We start from the raw sequence: 24,002 nt of genomic DNA on the forward strand, positions 1-24,002 counted from the left end.
ACCAATTACTCACAGTTTGAGGATTAAGTGAACATGGAGAACACTTACCACACCAGCAGATGCACAAGACCATGTGATGGCCGGCTGCAACCAGTAAAGAGGTCTGCAAATCTATTTCCTAATGCACAGACAGGATGACAGGTCTCTGGCACTAAGTAAACAGAAACCTGCATAGCACATTCAATGATACATACTAGATTCTAACACAAAGTTGGGATGACAGCCCCTCTAATGCTAAACATCAAGAGCACATGAAAAATACATAACAGGCACAGCCTAGAACATAGTAGAAATGGAAAGTGAGCAATTAACAGCAAAAGAAGCTTGTATTAGCTGAAAATGAAGACCAGACGTTGCAGGTATCACAGTAGTTACAGTCTCCAAAAGTTGAACCTTACATCAAAACTACAACCATCCACCCTCATTACATCTAGTTTCTAGGTATATATAGAGGTTGAATACAAAAATATTTTGTTGTTCCAGGCGTGGAGGGGTCATAATGGACCACCAACCACCTTAACTCTCTGATAGAGTCTCTGCTACAATCTGCTTGTTTTAATAAATGGATTTTATCTTTCTGCTGCTCGGTCGTCCTTCCTGAACAAGTGGAGTGTAATATGAAACAAGCTCCATAACTGATAAATGCTTGTAACTGCTCGAGACTGTTCCTTCCTTCTTCGGCCATACTGTTCCTTGAATGCAGTGGTTGAAGAGTGATTGTGCCAGGTACAGGTAGCTGGCCACCTTCGTCCTTTGGATCCACGGGACAGGCTGTGGGCGTGGACAGAATGGCGGAGGGACAGAGTGAACGGAGGAACAAGGCGGACCGTCGAATCGCACAAATCAACGTTGGAGACAGCACGACAGGGGCTATCGGGACGGTGAGGCGAAGGACGATCGCGGGCCGTTGGATCTCGGGCGAGGAGATCCAACGGTCGTCGAGTGGCTAACATGCGCAGGCGATAACGCGCGGGGGAAGGTACGATGGGCGGTAAGCGGTATTCCCCACACCGCTTACGGGGGAGGGCGGAATTCGTACAACGGGCGCGCAATACCATTGAACACGCAACACGTGGTAGATGCGACAGGCGGGAAACCGCTTTCCCCGCGCATTAACGCGCAGGCAGTTCGCGGGGCAAGGAGGAGCGACTGCCGTTGGATTGCGGCGACAAACGATCGAACGACGGGGAAATAAACTGGGTTTAACAAGCGGGGAAAGCAGCGGAGACCGTCGGATCATGATGCGATGATCGAATGGTGCGGGTTTAATCGCACAGGTTTCCGGTTGTTATGACAGGGAAATGGTGAATTTGAGGATTAGGCGAAGGCGCGCGGTTACATGGGTTTGAAGCTTAGCGCCTAGGGGCTAAAAGATCTTGGATTTTCACAGAGTTATAGAGTAAGAATGGAGGAAAAGACATGCAGCGGGGGGCTAAGAGAGTATGAAGAAGCTGAAGGAGAGGAAGGTAAATGACTGCTGCGAGCTCCCTTTTCTGCATAAACACATGGCCGAGCTGATATTTGGTCCTCCAAATGCTGAAGTATGTAGCAGAGCTAACACTGGCTCCTTCTAGGGATGAGATCCTCCCCATGAGGTCTCAAGAACTACAGACCAATGCCTTCATACAAAACAAGCCTAAAAACATTGCCTAGTATCCATTGGGCATGGAGTCAAATTAAGTCTACACTAAAACCTGTAAAGAAAATGCTTACAATCATTAAGGCCTGAGAACTTTAAACAACATAAACCTTCAAAAACTGGCCATCTGTTGGGCCATCAAAACTGTTTCTCCCCTTCTCAGCCATTTCATCATAGATCAGCAAAACTGGATTTATTTGATCATCTACCTCGAAAAGTTTAGGGCATTTGGGCTCATCCGATAGATATGGATCAAATTTCATCCCCTTTCTGTATATTCTCCTCCTTGACTGTTCTTCATGGGAGCCTTTGTTCACCTGATGAATAACAATGGTAGCTGTGTACTTGTCTGTGTCATCTGTGGCCTGCATACCTAATATGAGTGGTGAGCCAATGTATTCTTGTGTGGAGGACACACAGACATCATTTGCTCATGCATCTTGCTTAGAATAGTCCACATCCGAGTAGGAGTCCCAAAACTGTGCACCCTCTTCCTCTGTGATCTGGCAAGCTGCCCTTTCAAGCTATGTGGAGGCCACATGGGCAGGCATCAGAAAATCAAGACTGAGGTGATCAGAATCAGCCTTGGGCATTGAGTTATGGTTTGCCTCAGTGCCTAGTGGGCAACTGTGAGGGATTGTCAATTGAGCAGACAGAGGGACAAAAGATGATGGGGAGATTTCTTCTCCCGTATTTATCTCTGGGCAAGGGACAAAAGCAGGTTGAATAATTTGTAGATCTGCATAGTCATTGGAAGTTGGGCTGGCTTCGGGCTCAGACTCTTTGAGGATGAAGAGATCTGCTGCTGGCTGCTTCTGCTAATCAGCTTGTTCTTCTGCAGGTACAACAAACTGGTGAGAAGTGCCTTTGGATAACGCTTCTTCATATGCAGCTCTTGTTAAGAAAGGGTCATTTCCTTTATCTTCCAAACCATGGACCTCCTCCTCTTCTTCAGGCTGCTCTTCCTCCATGACTATGCTCTGAAAAAGGGTTTTCACCCTTTGATCTTCGTTTGCATCTTGATTTCTCTTATCCCCTGATCCGGACTTAAACAGGAACGCAACAAATTACATAGATAACCATAAACACAGATATGCAGTGGAAATAATACTTCATTTCATTAATGTAAAATATTGACATATGCTTACAAACAGTAACGGAAATAAACCAGCTAGGGCGATGGTAGCTTATCTCTGAGAAGAGATGTGGTGGCTACATGCCTCTGAACTATGTTACAATGAGGCTTGAAGGCCTATTTATTGTTGAGAAACAATGGAAAACCCTTAACATTCCAAAACCTAACCCTAGAAGATGAAACGCCAAACTGTGGGCCCCGTTTGGGTAAATTGGTACATCAACTTCCCGGGGTCGTAACTTTGGCATATGATCTCCGTTTGATGTGTACAATAGCTCGTTAGAAAGATCTATCCGAGCACTACCACTTTGGGAAGGGCAACATATTGAACCCAGATTTCCCAAAAAAAAGTCGTTTAGGGCCTCAAAACGGCTCCGGAAGTTCAGGACCCGAAAAACTGCTAAAAATAGTAAGCTGTGCTACAATTAAAGAAACTAAAAAGGCTGAGAGAAACAATGGTGGGGGTCCAGGTGGACTTGGCAGGTGGCCACCAATATCCACCTGGATCATTCCTCCGCCCTTAGGAAGCAATGGTCCCCATTGCATTGAGTTCCTCCATGAGATGAGGAAACTTTTGTTGAACTTGGTCCCTGGTGAGCCACTTGCCCTGGTGAAGGAGTTGGCCTGCTTTGACAACTTGATATAGTTGGATATTCTGTTGGTGAGTGTTCTTGATCTGTGTGTCCATGATCCAATCAGTTGCAGCTTGTTCCATGCAATCTGGATTTAATTATGTGGGTGTGAGCTATTCTGCAATGTCGGATGTGTCTAGCAATGGTGGAAAGTATGGTCGAAGGCGGTCCACATTGAACACTGGGTGCAGGCCAAGGAATGGGGGAATGCTGAGCTCAAATGCATTGTCTCCCACAGCCTTAGTAATGGTGTAAGGACCATATCGGAGTGGTCTCAGTTTCTAATAGGCTCCAGTAAGGCGTTCCTTTTGCAAATGCAACCAGACTTAGTCGCCCACCTGAAACTTGTGTGGCACCCGATGTTGATCATGTTGCTGCTTGTACTTGGCATTTGATTTCTCTAGAATGTCATGGACCTGTTGGCGAATATGTTGTATGTGCTCAATGAAGTTGGTTGCCTTATCTGTTTCGGACTGGACATGAACCGAATCTATGTGAGTAGCTGCAAGTGGCATGGCCACGTCAACGGGGCATAGTGGCTGGAATCCAAAGCCCACCTGAAAAGGGCTATGGCCAGTCGAGCTATGAAGAGCTCGGTTGTAGCTGTGCTGAACATAAGGGAGGCTCTCGTCCCATGTGCGTGGATGCTTTGAGTTGTACATGCGCAGAATGTGCACAATCATCCTATTGACAACCTCTGTCTAGCCATCAGTTTGCAGATGGAAGGCTGTGGACTTAGTGAGTTTGCTGTCTAGCATTGACCAGAGACTGGACCAAAATGCACTGAGGAACCGACTGTCCCGATCTAAGATGATAAACTGTGGGATCCCAAAGTGCACCCACACTCGTTCAAAGAAGAGTTTAGCAGTGGCTTCTGCTGTGATATTCTTCTTGCAGGCCGCCATAATAGCCATCTTTGAGAACCTGTCGACGACCACAAAAACACAGTTATTTCCATGCTTAGTGGAAGGAAGGCCTGACATGTAATCCATGGAGATGGATTCCCAAGGTCGACTAGGGGTAGGCAGTGGGGCATAGAGGCCTTGCTTCTTGATGGTCGGTTTGGCAATGGCACAGGCAGTACATGATCTGATGTACTTCCCAACATCCTGTCGAAAATTCGGCCAATAGAAATACTTTTGTAGTACTGACACCGTTTTCTCGACCCCGAAATGCCCAGCAGCCTGACTGTAGTGTGCTTCCCAAATCATCTTGGCACGCTCGCTTGAAGGAACACAAAGGTGACCCACGTGGCATAACAGGGCATCCTGGAGGTGAAAATATGGAACATGCCGACCCTCCAAGAGTGTCTGGTATGTGTGGCCGAATTCTGGGTCGCTTTTGTAGAGAAGTGGCCAATCAGAAGTCTCGTGCCCACAAGAGTTGAGCACGGTGGTTAACACCATGATCGGTGGTCGATTGAGGCAATCTACAACATTAATGGTGCTGCCCTTTTTATACTTGATATTCAAATGGAACTGTTGTAGGTATGTAGACCACTTCTGATGGTGATCATTCTGCAATTTCCCTTGGGTCTGTATGAACTGCAGGGGTCGGTGGTCTTTGTGGATGACCGTTTCCTTCCCCAAAATGTAATGCTTCCATTGTCGGTAGGCCTACACAATGGAATACATCTCTTTATCATAAGTGGGATACTTACGGACTGTGTCTGAAAGTGTTTCACTGTGATATGCCACTGGATGCCCGGGTTGAGTAAGGACTGCCCCAATAGCATAGTCAGAGGCATCTATCTCGACCTCAAATGGTTTTTGTAAATCTGGTAACGCGAGCACTGGTGTTGTGCAGAGGCGATCTTTCAACTCTATGAATGCCTTCTGCTGAGATTCAGACCAAAAGAATTTTGCTTTCGCTCCTCCCTTGGTGACTTGACTCAAGGGCCAAGTGATATGAGAAAACCCCAACACGAACTTGTGGTAGAAGTTGGCAAGACCTAGAAAGCTGCGGAGCTCTGTCAGAGTGGTTGGAGATGGCCAATCTCGAATGACTTAGATCTTGGCTGGATCCACATGCACCCCCTGTTCATCAATAATGTATCCCAGATATTGAACCTAGGTCATGCCAAAAGTGCATTTCTCCAAATTGGCACATAGCTTGTGTTGCCGCAATGTTTGGAGAACCTATCGGATATGGTGGAGGTGCTCTTCCCAACTCTAGCTGAAGATCACAATGTCATCCAAGTATACAACTACAAATGAGTTGGTGAATGGCCGCAAGATGTCATCCATTAGCCTCATGAAGGTTGCAGGAGCATTCGTCAATCCGAAAGGCATAACCAACCATTCGAAAAGGCCCTCCTTGGCTTTGAAGGCAGTTTTCCACACATCAGAGGGTTCGATTGGTACCTGGTGATATCCTGACTTCAAATCGATCTTGCTAAAATATTTCGCCCCCTTTAGTTGGTCCAGGAGGTCATCAATCTGCGAGATTGGGTACCTATTACGGACAGTGATCTTGTTCAGCGCCCGATAGTCAATATAGAGTCTCCAAGTCCCATCCTTCTTCTGTACCAACACAATCGGGCTCCCACAAGGTGATGAACTCGGACGGATGTGACCTTTCTGCAAGAGCTCCTAAATCTGCCTCTTAATTTCATCGTTCTCCAGAACGGAGCGCCGATAAATTGGTCCATTGGGTAGCAGCGCACCTGGGGTCAGATCGATGGAGTGCTTGACCTGACAGTGCAGAGGAACCCTTGCGGGGGAGGTGAAGATGCCCTCGTACTCCTCCACGACCTTATCCATCTGTAGTTGTCGTGCGGAGGGGCCCTGTCTGGAGGCCGCGGCCACCGTCTTCTTCTTTCCTTGAGGGCGTATCATCAGGAAAACAAATTTCCCGGTTTTGGAAATGAGCTTACTGCATTGTTTTGCAGTAATCAAAGAGATGGCGGTAGGTGGTGCTACCTCTGGTATCCTGTACAACTTATTTCCCAATGTAATAATAACAGCATGGGGCTTTGATTCATACACAGCATGTCGCTTCCACAAGTATGGTTGTCCTAATAATACATCAGAAACTTCAAGGGGAGTAATGTCACACAATACCTCATCCGTGAAGGGCTTGATGTTATATGGAAGGCGACATTGTTGGCTCACGTGAAGATCTCATCCTTGGTGAAGCCACCCGATGGTGTACGGTTGTGGATGTGCTATGGTCGGTAGGCCCAACCGCTTCACGACCTCTGCCTAAATGAGGTTCTTTTGGCTCCTGCTATCGACAATGAACTGTAGCAGGGGGCCCTTTACCCACATCTGGGAGTGGAAGAGACGCTCCTCCTCCTCTGGATCTTCGAGTTCATTTTTCTGGATCTTGGTGGTAGCAATAGTGGCGTTGGGATCCGCATCAATGATCTGCTTCCCTTTGTCATTCCCCTTGTTAGGTTCTGACTCAGAGTCAGAACATGCATCTGATTCTGAAACCTTTAGCTCAGCCACCAGTGACTGCTTGGCCCGACACTCACTTGTGTTGTGAGTGGAGCTCTTATGGAACTCACACCATTTTCTCGTGTCCTTTTTCGGCTTCGCGGCGTTGTTCTTTGCTTGCAGCTTCAGCGGGTTGTCTTGGGCTGCCCCGCCTTGGCTTTGTCCTTTGTTCTGTGGTTTAGGAGCACCTTTCCGTTGCTTTGGATTCGCAGATCCAAAGTCTCGCTTATTTTGTTTAAACTTTTGCTCGACCTTGATGGCATATCGGTATGCTGTGCAGAGCAAGGAGATGTTCATGAATTGTATTTCTTCTTGGATGTACTTGTGCAAGCAGTCGCGGTATTTGAGTATCAAATGCTGCTCCGAATCCTTGATACCCAACTTTGTGCGAAGGGTATGGAAAATATTGGTGAACTCCGGCACGTCTTGGTCCCTTCCCTGCCGCAGCGTGGTCCACTTTATGTATTCATCCTCATAGCTTCAGACAGGGTAATATTGCTCCTTGATGGCATCCCGGAATGAATTCCAAGATGGGTGTGGCTGAAAATAATGAGCCGGTACTTTCATCCTTCTGCTCGTAGTAGGTTTCTCACCAGTCCTTGATGTGGGGGGCTGCTTTGAGAAGAGAAAAAAAATATTTTCCCAACTCGAAAATTCATGAACAGAAAAATAACCCTCTAGCAGATTTAACCATTTATCTACGGCATCTGCGTCTATCTAAACCTCGAATATGGGGATTTCAAAATTAACTTGTACCTTAAAGGGCGTGGCGTTTCCAGAGTAGCTGTTGGAAGCCGATGCGTCGCTTCTGGGTAGCCGCTGAAGGATCTGGGCAAAGCTATCCATCATCGCGTTCCATTGTCGCTCGAGGGCTTCTTCAAACAAGATTTTGATAGGATCTCCTACCCCCTCGTCTTTCTTCTCATCCGCCATGGGAGGCCGTCGGGATTTGCGAGGCTGGTCTTGCAAAGGTTCGACCAGTTCAAGCCCTAACTCCTTATATCTCGACCTCGTTGGGGACATGCCAAGAAAAACAGAGAAAAAAGCAGACCACTCTGATACCACTGATCCGGACTTAAACAGGAACGCAACAAATTACAGAGATAACCATAAACACAGATATGCAGTGGAAATAATACTTCATTTCATTAATGTAAAATACTAAAATATGCTTACAAACAGTAATGGAAATAAACCAGCTAGGGTGATGGTAGCTTATCTCTGAGAAGAGATGTGGTGGCTACATGCCTCTGAACTGTGTTACAATGAGGCTTGAAGGCCTATTTATTGTTGAGAAACAATGGAAAACCCTTAACATTCCAAAACCTAACCCTAGAAGATGAAATGCCAAACTGTGGGCCCTGTTTGGGTAAATTGGTACATCAACTTCCCGGGGTCGTAACTTTGACATACGATCTTCGTTTGATGTGTACAATAGCTTGTCAGAAAGATCTATCCGAGCACTACCACTTTGGGAAGGGAAACATCGGTCCATGGACCCATGTTGCCCCCAGATTTCCCAAAAAACATCGTTTAGGGCCTCAAAACGGCTCCGGAAGTTCAGGACCCAAAAAACTGCTAAAAATAGTAAGTTGTGCTACAATTAAGGAAACTGAAAATGCTGAGAGAAACAATGGTGGGGGTCCAGGTGGACTTGGCAGGTGGCCACCAATATCCACCTGGATCATCCCCCCAATGCTTTAGGAACACATCATCTAAAGCCTCAATGTCCGTAATAGACCTAGGGGGTAATTCTCTGAACCATTTTCTAGCTTACCCATCTAGGCTTTGGACAAAAACCCTCATCCACACATCCTCTTCATAGATATCCAGGTTATCAGCATAATAATAAAAAGACTCTAGATGCTCTTCAGCTGTTACTCCTTCTGTACTAGTAAACTTAGGCATATATTCTTGATAATCTCCTGCAGGCATGGCATTCAAAGGGACAGGAAAGACCAAGGGTCCATACCTAGCAGCAACGATTCTTTCTTTGTGAGGGCTTGTTGACCTGCCATGACTGGGGTATATGAAAGGATACTGGTAGACTGAGTGGTATGGATCAATGAAAAGGATGACAGAGACAGAGGAATATGATGGACAGCACGGATGCTTTTTTGGACTGAGATCCGAAAGAGAAATGAATGAACAAGGAGCTATATGAATCTCTGAAGGTGACTTTCACTAGCAGAGATACATGGGATTTCTAAGGCTTACCTGGTCCTGATTGCTCCTTTCTACGAATATTCCTCTGCTTAACGATCTTCTCAGGGTCAGGCACTGGTTCAGCGGGTGATTTCTGAGGGTTTCTTCGAGCATGCCTCACAAACTAAGCCAGAACTACAATGTGGAGTTGCCAAAGGTTGGTCTTCCTCCAGTGGAGTCGCCAGATAGATGATTACAACCAGAAATGTGCCCAGACCTTGTCTATCATCAAAATCTGGAACTGTGTCGTTTTCCCAGGGAAGTTGAGCTTCAATCTCCTCTCCCCGGCAACGGCGCCAATTAATGTTATCACCCCAAGAAACTCTCCTAGGTTGTATCTCAGAGATGCTCGGGAACATTACAAACTCAACAAAAATGTTGGAAATAGGTGGATGAATGGAAGGAATGATGCATATTCAAGCCAGATAACCACTTCTACTATGCTTAACCCCAGACATAGGTGAACATCCCCAAACTACAAGGCTTTAGACCACCAATTACTCACAGTTTGAGGATTAAGTGAACATGGAGAATACTGACCACACCAGCAGATGCACAAGACCATGTGATGGCCGGCTGCAACCAGTAAAGAGGTCTGCAAATCTATTTCCTAATGCACAGACAGGATGACAGCTCTCTGGCACTAATTAAATAGAAACCTGAATAGCACATTCAATGATACATACTAGATTCTAACACAGAGGTGGGATGACAGCCCCTCTAATGCTAAACATCAAGAGCACATGAAAAATACATAACAGGCACAGCCTAGAATAGAGTAGAAATGGAAAGTGAGCAATTAACAACAAAAGAAGCTTGTATTAGCTGAAAATGAAGACGAGACGCTGCAGGTATCACAGTAGTTACAGTCTCCAGAAGTTGAACCTTACATCAAAATTACAACCATCCACCCTCATTACATCTAGTTTTTGGGTATATATAGAGGTTGATTACAAAAAATTTCTGTTGTTCCAGGCGTGGAGGGGTCATAATGGACCACCAACCACCTTAACTCTCTGATAGAGTCTCTGCTATAATCTGCCTATTTTAATAAATGGATTTGATCTTTTTGATGCTCGGCCGTCCTTCCTGAACAAGTGGAGTGTAATATGAAACAAGCTCCATAACTGATAAATGCTTGTAACTGCTCGAGGTTGTCCTTTCCTTCTTCGGCCATACTGTTCCTTGAATGTGGTGGTTGAAGAGTGACTGTGCCAGGTACAGGTAGCTGGCCACCTTTGTCCTTTGGATGCACGAGACAGGCTGTGGGCGTGGACAGAATGGTGGAGGGACATAGTGAATGGAGGAACGAGGCGGACTGTCGAATCGCACAAATCAACATTGGAGACAGCGCGACAGGGGCTATCGGGACGGTGAGGCGAAGGACGATCGCGGGCCGTTGGATCTCGGGCGGGGAGATCCAACGGTCGTCGGGCGGCTAACATGCGCGGGCGATAACGCGCGGGGGAAGGTACGATGGGCGGTAAGTGGTATTCCCCGCACCGCTTACGGGGGAGGGCGGAATTCGTACAACGGGCGCGCGATACCATTGAACGCGCGACACGTGGCAGATGCGACAGCCGGGAAACCGCTTTCCCTGTGCAGTAACGCGTGGGTGGTTCACGGGGCAAGGAGGAGTGACTGTCGTTGGATTGCGGCAACAAACGATCGGACGGCAGGGAAATAAACTGGGTTTAACAAGCGGGGAAAGCAGTGGAGACCGTCAGATCGTGATGGGATGATCGAACGGTGTGGGTTTAATCGCACGGGTTTCCGGTTATTATGACAGGGAAACGGTGAATTTGAGGATTAGGCGAAGGCGCGTGGTTACATGGGTTTGAAGCTTAACGCCTAGGGGCTAAAAGATCTTGGATTTTCACAAAGTTATAGAGTAAGAGTGGAGGAAAAGACATGCAACGGGGGGCTAAGAGAGTATGAAGAAGCTGAAGGAGAGGAAGGTAAATGACTGCTGCAAGCTCCCTTTTCTGCATAAACACATGGCCGAGTTGATATTTGGTCCTCCAAATGCTGAAGTATGTAGCGGAGCTCACAGATAGGTATAAATCATGAAAACAAATTTGATAACTGGAAGATGCCCGGTGGAGTAAAAATCTCACCTCCCGGAGCTCACCCTCATTTATCCTCCACTGTTGATGAACTGAGCAGTATGGCGATGCCCCCGGACGGGGAGGTTTCCCTGTCAGACCACCACCAAACAGAGGGAGTAAAATTCGCAGAGGAAACCGGGTTTTAGACTCTGAAAAAAACTGTATAGAAATGACTGTGTACCATTACCTCGCCAAGAAGGACTTCCAGCAAAACCCATGTTGCTTGAGCAGCAACTTGCAGAACAGAGAATGGATCGGGCAACTAAACCTACTACAGAGCGATCGCACCAGCACATCCCATCAAACGCAAATGCCTCCCCATCCAGTTGAAGGCGGGAGAAGTATAGTTGGACCCAACCCAAATCCGCACCACCATTGGATTACTCCCTGGCAGATCAACGGAGGTGAGCAGATACAGATGTCAAGCTGAGGTCTAGGCACAGAACGAGGAGGTGATAGCAGATAGCCACATATGGCACCGCGTGGAGGAGCATACCCTGCACATTTACACCATGGCCGTATGACAGGTCCCCAAACGCGAGTGAGGCCATGTGCCTCTTTAATGTGGCACCAAGGCCTTAATATAAATTGTACATATGTGTTTAATATGACATAAACTCAATCAAATCCATTGAATGTGTGACATCGTAAATATTATATGGTTTAATATAACAAATGGTAAGTGGGACTGTGTAACAAATAAAAAAAATTACCATGTATTTTCTAAGGTTTAAGTCATTACAAGTGGTATCAGAGCTCAGGTTCATACACTGAGACTCTTTGGGATAGATAAATATATGTATATGTGTGTAATGACTTAATTTCTTAAAATCTAACTAAATAAAACTGATATGTGAACACAAAGACAGTCTCTATACAAAGGGAAGAATGCAGAGAAGTTCAAGACCACCCAATACTCTAGAACCATCTTATATGAATGTTAACCCTGACATTTGGATATAGATGGGCGAGGAGACTTGTCAGGATAATGCAGTTTTACTCGAAATTGTTCAACAATTACGCGCTGACATGACAAATTGAAGAATGGACAATGAACGATTACACCTGGAAGAGAAAAGGATTCTCAGAAGTTTGTCTAATCAACAGAATCAAAGACCCTAGTGCTGAGGATAGAGAAAAGACCCCAACAGCCCAGCATGGTGAGGAAAATGTTGAGTCAGCCGAGAGACATAGGGAGGACAAAGAAGGACGCTCAAATAATGTATCTGACCAACGCAAAACAAAAATACAAAAGTCGAAACTACAAGGAGAATTCAAAAAGATTAAACCATCACTTTTCGAAGGGGAATCTGAAGAAGTAGCGGAAGCTTGGTTAATTGATATGGGTAAGTATTTTCATATTTACGAATACATAGAAAGGTTGAAGGCGTGGTTGGCAGTCTATCAGTTAAGAGGGAAGGCAATCCTATGGTGGAAAGAAATCAAAACAGTAAGAAAATTTGACGAGGAACAGGTGACATGGAACGAATTCCAAAAACACTTTAAAGATAAGTATCTAACTGAGCGTTATTATGATGAAAAAGCAAAGGAATTTCATGAATTAAGACTGGGGGCCTTGACTATGGATGAGTATGTAGCTCAATCCACCTCCCTTCTACGCTATGTGCCTTATATGCAAGAAGAGAAAGCCAAAATTCAACGTTTCATTAGTAGCTTACCCAATTTCATGAAGGAGAAACTTGAGTTTGACTACCCCAAAACAATGGATGACACAGTACGGAAAGCCCGCATATGTTACCAGCAAATGAAACAAAAAATGAAGGATCTAAAGGAGGGACGATTAAGAAGGGAAGGAATCTGATTTCAAGTAAACATCCAAAATTTTCTAATAACAGAAATTTACAGCAAAATTCTCTCCATAAATTTCCAGTAAGGAACCAACCCAAGGTTGTCTATTCTAAAAATCGATGGTCATAAGGGGTTAATAAATTCAATAATGATCAACAGTCAAAACCATCGCTGCAATGTTGGGGATGCGGAGAACCCCATTACTACAAAAATTGTCTACACAAGGCAAGGACGGAACAACTTGCAAACATGCAGGAAGCATCCACTTTTGGAGAAGTGGCGAGGAATATACCTAGAATTAACGCTGCCTTGGATGATCATCAAGCAGAGTATCAGCCCACCATGATTGAATGTGAAGGTATGATTGCTAAGCAACCTGTTTCGGTTTTATTTGATCCTAGTGCTAGTTTAAGTTATGTTAGTCCTAAAGTGGTAGAAAAGTGTCAACTATAGACTAGTAAATTTCCAAAATCTTGGCTAGTTCAACTAGCCACTGGGGCAAAAAGAAAGGTAGTCACCAAAATGGACCAGTGTCCCATAATCATTTCCGGATAGCCCATTCACGTGAACCTCAACATTCTTCCTTTGGGTTCATATGACGTTTTAATCGGAATGGATTGGTTGGAAAAATGCTGGTCCTTGGTTGATTGCAAGTAGAAAACCATCAGTTTTATTTCTGAATCAAGACAAAGGAGGGAACTGCAAGGAATCAAGTCTAACACCAAGTTGCGCCCCATTATTTCCAGTCAGCTAGGAAAGTGTATTAGGAAGGACTGTCAAATATATGTTGTTCAAGTGGGATTTACCAACTCCAAGAATAAAATGACCTCCTTGGAAAATATTCCTGTCATTCAGGAATTTGTTGATGTATTTCCTGAATCTATCCCCGGTTTACCACCCAAGTGGAATATTGACTTCACTATTGAACTTATCCCGAGTGCAGCTCCAGTGTCCAAGGCTCCTTACCGCATGAGCATACCTGAGTTGATAGAACTCAAAATGCAACTTCAGGAGCTTCTGGATAAAAAGTACATCCGCCCCAATGTGTCCCCTTGGGGAGCTCTCGTCCTATTTGTACGAAAGAAAGATGGAACATTGAGATTGTGCATCGATTATCGTTAGTTAAACAAGTTGACCATCAAGAATAAGTACCCCTTGCCACGTATTGATGATCTATTCAATCAAGTGCAGGGAGCCAAGGTTTTCTCAAAAATCGATTTAAGATCTGGCTACCACCAAATAAGGATAAAGGAGGAGGACATCTATATTTGTGTTAATTTTTATTGACAACAATTTGATATACTCTAAAAAATCAAGAGGAACACGAAGAACATTTGAGTATTGTGCTGCAAACTTTACGAGAGAACCAGTTATATGCTAAATTTAGCAAATGTGATTTTTTCAAAGAATAAGTACCCCTTGCCACGTATTGATGATCTATTCAATCAAGTGCAGGGAGCCAAGGTTTTCTCAAAAATCGATTTAAGATCTGGCTACCACCAAATAAGGATAAAGGAGGAGGACATCTATATTTGTGTTAATTTTTATTGACAACAATTTGATATACTCTAAAAAATCAAGAGGAACACGAAGAACATTTGAGAATTGTGCTGCAAACTTTACGAGAGAACCAGTTATATGCTAAATTTAGCAAATGTGATTTTTTCAAAGATCAGATCCAATACTTGGGACACATTATATCAGCAGAAGGGATAGCAATAGACCCGGAGAAGATCAAAACCATTATGGAATGGACCACTCCAAAGAATGTCATTGATATTAGATCCTTCCTGGGTTTAGCCGGGTACTACCGTCGATTCATTGAAGGGTTTTCAAAAATTGCCTTTCCAATGACTTCTTTACAAAAGAAGGGACGCACCTTTCAATGGACAATCGAATGCCAACAAAGCTTTGAAAAATTAAAACACCTACTTACCACTGCACCCATGCTAAAAGTGGCAGATCCGGAAAATTCCTTTGTGGTATGCACGGATGCAAGGAAGGTGTTGGCGGAGTGCTGACACAAGAAGGTAAAGTTATAGCTTACGAATCACGGAAATTGAAGGAATATGAGCAATGATACTCCACTTATGACCTTGAATTAACAGTAGTAGTGCATGCACTCAAAATGTGGCGACATTACCTGCTGGGGAAGAAATTTCTGCTACTAACAGATCATAGCAGCCTTACCAATTTCTTCAACCAGTCTGGCCTTAATGCCCGACAGGCCAGATGGATGACATTTTTAAGTGAGTTCGACTTTGACATGAAGCATCTAAAAGGGAAGGAAAATCGGGTGGCTAATGCACTAAGTAGGAAGGTACATTGCATCTATGAGGTTCAGATCAGTCAAGCATGCTCAAACATTCCAGAAATTATAAAGGAGGCATCGGTCAAGGATCCAGAATATACTTTTCTTTGGCATCAAACAAAAGAAGATTTGTTAAGAGGAGAAAAATCAGATTTCGACATAAGTCTGGATGACATCCTTACTTTCAAAAATAGAATTTATGTTCCTAACCAAAGTGCTGCTAAACAATTAATAATGGATGAATTTCATCAAAAACCTTGTGCGGGCCACCCAGGTTACCAGAAATTATTAGTAGTTATCAAGAAAGGGTATTTTTGGCTTGGATTAAGGAAGGATGTCATGGAATATTTATCCAAATGTTTGGAGTGTCAGTTGGTTAAGGCAGAGCATCAACATCCCGCTGGTTTGTTACAACCACTGCCCATTCCAGAATGGAAATGGGAGACCATATCATTGGACTTCATCATAAGTTTACCCCGCACCAGGAAACAACATGACTCAATTATGGTTGTAGTAGACAAATTGAGCAAAACCACACATTTTATACCTGTGAAATCCACATACAAAACTGTGGAAATTGCGGACATATTTATGAAGGAAATCTTTCGACTGCACGGTATACCCAAGGTGGTAATTTCAGACAGGGATGTGAAATTCACATCCACATTTTGGAAAGCCCTCTTTTCAGGATTGGGTACCCAGATTCAATTTAGCACAGCTTACCATCCCCAAATAGACAGACAAACTGAACGAGTGAATCAAGTACTGGAAGACATGCTACACATGTTTGTAATGCAACAGACACATAAGTGGGAGGATTACCTTCACCTCGTGGAATTTGCATACAATAATGGACATCACGAATCACTGGGCATGAGCCCCTTTGAGTTATTATATGGAAAAAAGTGCAAGGTACCTATGGACTGGAATAACCATGTTAATAAGCTAGCATTGGGTTCCGACATGTTAGCAAAAATGGAGGAATCCATTAAGAAAGTTCGACAAAATCTAAGGGCTACCCAGGATAGATAGAAAATGTATGCATATAAAAAAAGGACTTACAGAGAATTTCAGCCAGGAGATCATGTTTATCTAAGAGTAAAGCCCCGAAAAGTTCCTTACAGTGGATGGGTTGTGCTAAATTAGCACCTTGATACTGTGGACCCTTTCAGGTCTTGGAATGAATTGGATCAGTAGCCTATAAACTTGCATTGCCAAGCCACATTCGGGTCCACAACGTTTTTCATGTTTCATTGTTAAAGAAATATGTGTACAAACCACAACATATAATAAACTGGGAAAATATTCAAGTAACAAGTTAAAGGATTATATATATTTTGTCAGTTGTTTTAAGGGAATATGACTATGAATATTGCATGTGCAGGTCGAACCGGAAGGAGAGTTTCTGGCAGAAACTCTTCGTATTCTCGATCGGAGAGAAACCACGTTGCGAAGGCGAGTCATCACCTAGGCTAAAGTGTAATGGAAGAACTTTGGCCTGGATGAGGCAACCTGAGAAGAGGAAGAATTTATGCGAGAAGCTTATCCGGTGTTATTTGCTTAAACTAGAAAGAAGACCAAGGACAGTGTTCTTCACATGGGGGGGTATGTAACACCCCTGGCTCCTTGGAGGATTTACTATGGTTATTTAATTTTGTTTTATGATTTACTGCATTTATTTTATGTTATGTTATTACTAAGGCTGGAAAGCCAGATAACAAATTGTTACCTAATTGTGAGTGATTAGGAGTTGACACATGATTAATTAAAACAAACTATTTACTACAATTACAAGAAACAGTTAACAAGAAACAATTATACCCCTGCCCTGGGAAGGGGAAATATAGGGGGAAAAGATTAAGGAGGGGAACTATCCTAGAGCTGGGAAAAAGTGACCAGTGGGAAGTTGCTCATTAATAGTCAAATTAAGAGTAGGACTTGAGGCTGGACAGTAAAGTCCTGAGGCCCAAGTATAGTTGGACCCAACCCAAATCCACACCACCGTGGGATTACTCCCTGGAAGATCAACGAAGGCGAGTAGATACAGATGTCAAGTTGAGGTCTAAGTGCGGAACGAGGAGGTGACAGCAGATAGCCACATATGGCACCGCATGGAGGAGCATACCTTGCGCATTTACACCATAGCTGTATGACAGGTCCCCAAACGCGAGTGAGGCCATGTGCCTCTTTAATGTGGCACCAAGGCTTTAATATAAAGTATACACATGTGTTTAATATGACATAAATCAATCAAATCCATTAAATGTGTGGCATCTTAAATATTATATGGTTTAATATAACAAATGGTAAGTGGGACTGTGTAACAAATAAAAAAAATTTACCATGTATTTTCCAAGGTTTAAGTCGTTACACATCTTAACTCTGGATCTATCAAGAGCCGTGAGAGATCAAGATAGATCTACGCTGGTTTTTATTTATTTTTTTTAAATTGAGAAATTATAATGAATTTTTTTTCTAAATTTTCGCTTTTTTTTTTTTTAACTTTGCCTATAAAAAACTCTATAGTACAATAATAATCATGCAAAAGTTAAGCTTAATTTTTCAAACATAAAGACTATAGAGACATAAATCGAAATCATTGAAATAGGATTCCTTAATTTTTTTTTTGAAACTTTGCATATAAGACAATTTCATATTAAAAAAACACACACAAAAAAAAAAACCTAATTTACAACTCAAGGTCATAATGCCTCAATCACTTTGTGAATTTTTTGTGTCTATATATAGCTTTCACACAAAATGATTCAAATTTTACACAACAAACGTGTTGGAAATACTGAGAGGGGGGTGAATCAATATTTCTTTTTCCAACTATTGTTTTACCAGTTAAACAATTTATATTCAGAACACAAGATGAACAACAATAATAAATGCTTTTATTAATATAATCTTTGCAGTAAAATAGATACAATATATAAGTGGTTGCAATCAGTTGCCAAGCTCCAACTCGGACTTTGGTGAGGCTCCAACCTCTAGAGCACCAACTCTATTTTGCCAAGACACCAATCTAGGACTTAGGAGCACCAACTCCCAAGGACTTAAATCCTTCCATTTCCTGAGACACCAGTCCCAAGGACTCATATCCTTCCTTCTTCTGAGGCATCAACCCCAAGGACTTCAATCCTTCTTACTTCTGAGGCATCAGCCCCAAGGACTCCAATCCTTCTCACTTCTGAGGCACCAACCCCAAGGGTTCCAACCCAATCTTGTCAAGGCATGTTTGATAATAATCTTCTGCTCTCAGAACTCTTCTCTGCTGAGTTCTGTCTATTTATAGCTTCATTATAGTCCCCAAGCTATAGTATTAATGACAACTAGTCTTCTTATGAAGAAGTCTTTACAACTCTGCACACTGCCCACACATAGTCTCCAATAGCCTTCATGCTCTCTGATAATGTCTTCACATGGCTTTAGTCAGTCTACTGTTAGCTGCACTAAGCTCTGCATAAATAACACCTTCCTGTTCAAGCTTATGTTCTCTGTTGGCTACTTCTCCCTTTCGACTGTCTGTTGTCCTGTTGGCCCTTCGACCCTCTTTCTATTCTATTGGATCCTCTCGCTGCCTCTGTCTCCTCCGACTTATTTTCCACAGTGTGCAACAACCTTCAACAACATTCAACAGCTCATTGTTCTCTGCTTTTTCTCATGTTCTCCGTTCCACATGCCTCTGTCTATTAGTTTCCTTTTTTCGCTGGCTTTTTGGCTTCCCCAATGCTCACTTGCTTCTTCAGCTTCCCAGCTTTCAGTTTCCTTTGTCTATTCGTGCTCACAGGACACATTAAGTCATGAGAGAGTGCCAAATAATCCACGGAGAACACATCTTCCCGGTTAAAATTGTAACAGCGCTCCTTTCGACAATGATAGCAGGCATACACATAGCTTTACGATGTAACGGACATGCCACGTCCTATCGCAATCGCAACTGGTGTAGTTCAGCCTCCTGAACTATCGGGACCGTTCCTTAATGTATTTTTTCCTCACAAGCCCAACGCAATACATTTTTGAGTTACACAGGAAATATATGAAAAACAAGTGAAAAACGCTAAAGGCGGACTTCAAATTTATTTTACCCGCATCTATTCCTGTATCGAGTCCGCTGCTTAAATTGCAATCGGCGATTCACGACTTCTAGAGGTCCTTTATATGTCGGGCCCATGACACCATTGATGGCCGATGGCCGATCCACTTGCGGATGCGATATTGCATTGAACCATGTTGCAATCGGACCATTGGGTCCGTGACTTACATCGCAATCGGCGCTCGGGAGAGTGAAATTCCTTTGTGTATTGTTGCGATGGGCGGATGTGATATAGCATTCAACCATAACACAATGCCGCAGCGGGTCCGCACATATCATAGTTATATGATATCCATATAAATATCACAGTCGGGAGTTTGGGGTTGACAACCCTTTATACATCGCGATTACCGCGGATGCGATATAACAATAGGGTGCGATATAATAGGACCATCGGGTCCGCATACATTATCACAATCAGAGGTTTCAGGGGTGACACTTAGATAGAACCCGCCGATATAATATACTGCTCCGCCTCCGATAGTGTATTTGGAATATATATATATATATATATATATATATGCTTTGGCCTCCGATAGTGTTAAACGCATATAAGCATGGTTTTTGCTGCCGATGGTGTATTTGCATATATAACCAAGTCTTCCGCCTCCGTTTGCGTTAAATGCATATTTATATGGTTTTTGGCCACCGATAATGTTAAAGCACACATATATGGGTTTTTGGCCGCCGATAGCTCCCGATAGTGCATTTTTTGACATTCTTGCTCTGATAGCTCCCGATAGCTATTAAATGCATCCATTGCTCCTCCGATGGCTCCCGATAGTGCAGTTTGTTTCCTCTGTAGCTCTGATAGCTCTGTTTGCTGCCTCTTGGCTCCTCTGATGGCTCTGTTTGCTCCTCTTGGCTCCTCTGATGGCTTTGTGTGCTCCTCTTCTTTGGCACATATATATATGACATATACATATATGGCTCCTCTTGCTCTGATATGTCTGTTTCCGCATATATATATGGCTCCTCCTGCAGCTCCTCTTAATCCAATGTGGCTCCTCTAGCTTGGCAGTGTCTTTCAAAGACCTCCTTGCATATATGAATGCATCTCTTGCTCTGATATCCTGTAATATGCTTTGATATGCCTCCTTGGTAACTCCTCTTGCTTATGGCTTGGCTATCCTGATGGCCTTGCTCCTGTCTCTTCATGGATCGCTTGGCTTCCCCTTGGTTTCATGTCATCCTCTAGTATCTAGAATATTGTCATATTGACATCAATGACAACCTATGTCAAGAAAACAGACCATTGGTTATTTTTTTATGTGGAAAATACATTAGAATTTTATGTCTTTAAATAGGTTACATTAGAGAAGAATACCATAGGAAAAAATCATAGATAGTAAAAACTGTGAGCCAAAATGTTTACATCATGGTAAATTGACTATTTTATTTTAATTACATCATTATATTTTTTATTTTATAGGCTACATTACAGAAGAATAACAGAAAAAAAATACCATGAGAAAAAATCGTGGATTGTGAAAATCATGAATGCAATTGTTTCGTATGAGTAAATTGACTATTTTATTTTATAATTAAATAATTCTAAGTTTTTATTATGTTTTATTTTTATATTATTATTTCTTGTTTTATTATTTTATGTTCACGTAATTATATCAACTCAATATGTTTTATTAATAATTATAATTATAATTATTTTAACTATTAAATTTTGTTTTTGTTTTGTTTTTATGTAATTTCACTGAGTTAAAATGTTAAATGTTACAATATCTCTCATATTAGGATAGCGGGTCTTTAAATTTTATATTATTTTTATTTTCATGTAATTTGACAAAATCAAAATGTTTAATAAAACAAGAGAGAACAAAACAAAACATTACAACATTTCTTTTATATAGACTCAATAATAATATATATATAAATAATAAATTTTAAATATTAATTTTAAATAAATAATATTTGATTTTAAATGAAGTCATTCTAAAATCATTTTTCATATTAAAAACTTGTCACAGTATATAGTAAAAGATGATTAAAAAATAATAATTAATTGGAGATTATGAATGCTATTGAGAGTGTATATCTATGCTTTTGTGATGTAATGGAGAAGGAAGAAAGTAAATAATTTAAGTTTAAATGTTAATTTTAGGTAAACAATGTGTTAAGTTAAAATGTATTGTGATTTAGATGATTGTTGAAATTTTATATATTTTTGTAGTTGTTGGTGGAAGAGTAGAGTTTATCATAGTTGTTGGTCAGATTGTGAATAGATAAAAATTATATATACAAAAGTTTTGTTATTAGTTATTATTATTGAATTGAATTTTTTTACTAATTATTTTAAGCTGAAAGAATAGAGCTTTTTTATGTAAACAAATTATTAGTAAATTTTACAGATAAAAAAATTTATTAAAAAAATCATAATAAATTATAAGTAATGTGGTTAATCTATTTTTAAATTTAATTTTAATAACGAAATGTAAAAAATAGTATTTTTTTTTAATGTCTCACTTTTAATTGGTTATAAGTTATTGATATATATTTTTTAAATTAAAATAATGAAAAATACTTTTAAATTATAATGGTAGTTAATTATTTATTTCATTTTAATAAAAATATAATTTTATTTTATTTTTTATTTTTTTTAATTATCAATTTTACTCATATTCAATTAATTTTTAAAAACTATAATTTCAAATTATTAAATCTATATAATCTAAATATTTGATTATTATATTTAAAAATATCATTTAACCCAGATAAATAAATAAATAACATTTTTAAACTTTTCCCTTTATCAAATTACTCGTTTCCAATTATTTGCAACTAACAAAAATATCACAATCGGTTGAATATATTTGCAAGCATCTTATGTTGATGGTAAATTCTGAGAATATCTTCAAATTTGAATCTTGATCTTCAGATTCCAAGATGTTTCTAGAATTTGCAATCTTCACAAGTTCAACATATATTTACTTTTGTCTGATAGACAGTTTAACATTTCTATCATATTTGCAAGCATCTGATATCCATTGCAAATTAGGAGAATATCCCCAAATTTAATCATCTAAAATCTTGACTCTCAGATTCCAAGATATTCCCAAAATTTATGGATAAATAATTAAACTTCTGTCTAAAGAACTGAATAGAATAGTGTTCCATGGAATTTACCTGCAGCTTATCAGAGCAACATTTTGCCAGATTATATTCTGGCGTCCCAATTTTATGATGGATTGAATAGTTAAACCCTTTCATCATTTTACTTATGTTCAGTGGAATTTACCTGCAGCTGATCAGGGCAACATTTCAATAGATTATATTCCCGGCGTCCCAACTTTAGAACACAGAGATCTTCCGTCCTTCTTCCAGGATCCGGACACCGAATCACAGTACGTTCTGAACTTGCTTCTCAAGTCCTTTCAGTCAACCCGCGGGGCAGATTGGGTTTTATGTAATTCTTTCGACGATCTCGAAAGCGCGGCAGGGGACGCTTCAATGTATTTACAACCCCCTGTTCTGCATGTTGGCCCCCTGCTTCCATCGGGTTATTTGAACAATGAAAATTCTGAGGACATAAAAGTTGGAACGAGCTTTTGGACAGAGTATGACTGTTCAGCGTGGCTGGATTCAAAGCCCAACAATTCAGTAATATACGTTTCGTTTGGCAGCTTGATTCATGTCTCTAGGGCTCAGCTGGAGGAGATAGCGATGGGTTTGAAGAACAGCGGGCAACCCTTTATCTGGATCCTTCGTCCCGACATAGTAGCTTCAACTGTCTCAGATTTCTTGCCGGATGGTTTTCTGGAACAGGTTGGAAACCAGGGGCTTGTCGTCCCGTGGTGCAATCAGCTGCGAGTGTTATCCCATCGCTCTGTTGCTGGATTCATGACACACTGCGGATGGAATTCCATACTGGAAGGCATAGCTATTGGGGTTCCCATGTTGGGATTTCCCTTTTGGTCGGATCAATTGACCAACTGCAAGCTCATGGCCGATGAATGGAAGCTTGGATTCAGATTGAGCCCAAATCACACCAGTGAGAAGCTGATAGTGAGGGAAGATATCTGTTGCTCGATCAGAAAATTGTTCAATGAGGAAGGGAAGGAGAGGAAAAGAAATGTCCAAGCCTTCAAAGATAGTGCAAGGACTGCAGTCCGAGGAGGAGGATCATCGGATAAAAGCATTGACAGTCTTGTAGAATGTTTGAAGGCAAGGAAAGCAGAGCTACTGGAAAAACATTGCCCATGAAAGTGCAAGACAGTTAGCAATTCTGCTTCACGGTTTTGGTGTTGTTTTTTGAAATTAGAGGTTCATTTTACATGCCAATGATTTGTAACTTTGTCTTTTTGTAGTTGAAATTTTACTCATGGCTTAAATATGAAGTTTAAATTTTTTTTGTAACTATATAAAATATATAAATAATGTTTGTTGATAAAAAAGTTGGACGAAAAGAAATTAGATCCTTTTGAATTTATACTGGTATTTTCATTTTTTTTGCATTTATCTATTTTTTTTCAAATATGTTCTAATTAGAAAAAATATGTTGAATTTCTCTATTTATTTTTTTCCAGAAAAGAAAAATCAAACATGTTCTTATTAGAAAAAACATGTTTACATAAGTTGTGATATTCCTATGAGCATATTCTTTCTATAA

General features: G+C 41.5%; 1 protein-coding gene across 2 annotated transcripts in view; it reads left to right on the forward strand.

Moving 5' to 3' along the window:
- LOC149197882 (UDP-glycosyltransferase 86A2-like) overlaps window positions 1–23,741 on the forward strand; it is a 31,037-nt gene extending 7,296 nt beyond the window's left edge. For both annotated transcript variants that reach the window (XM_089406013.1, XM_089406014.1), the window contains one exon: window positions 22,638–23,741. In XM_089406013.1, coding sequence (XP_089262139.1) covers window positions 22,638–23,596 — 959 coding nt within the window. In that variant the 3' untranslated portion in view covers window positions 23,597–23,741. The remainder of the gene's footprint in view (window positions 1–22,637) is intronic.
- The last annotated feature ends 261 nt before the right edge of the window (window positions 23,742–24,002 follow it).

Source organism: Pinus tabuliformis, chromosome 2_2 (assembly GCF_031772625.1).
Source record: "Pinus tabuliformis cultivar Carrire ecotype Pingquan chromosome 2_2, CPIR1, whole genome shotgun sequence".
Classification (NCBI taxonomy): domain Eukaryota; kingdom Viridiplantae; phylum Streptophyta; class Pinopsida; order Pinales; family Pinaceae; genus Pinus; species Pinus tabuliformis.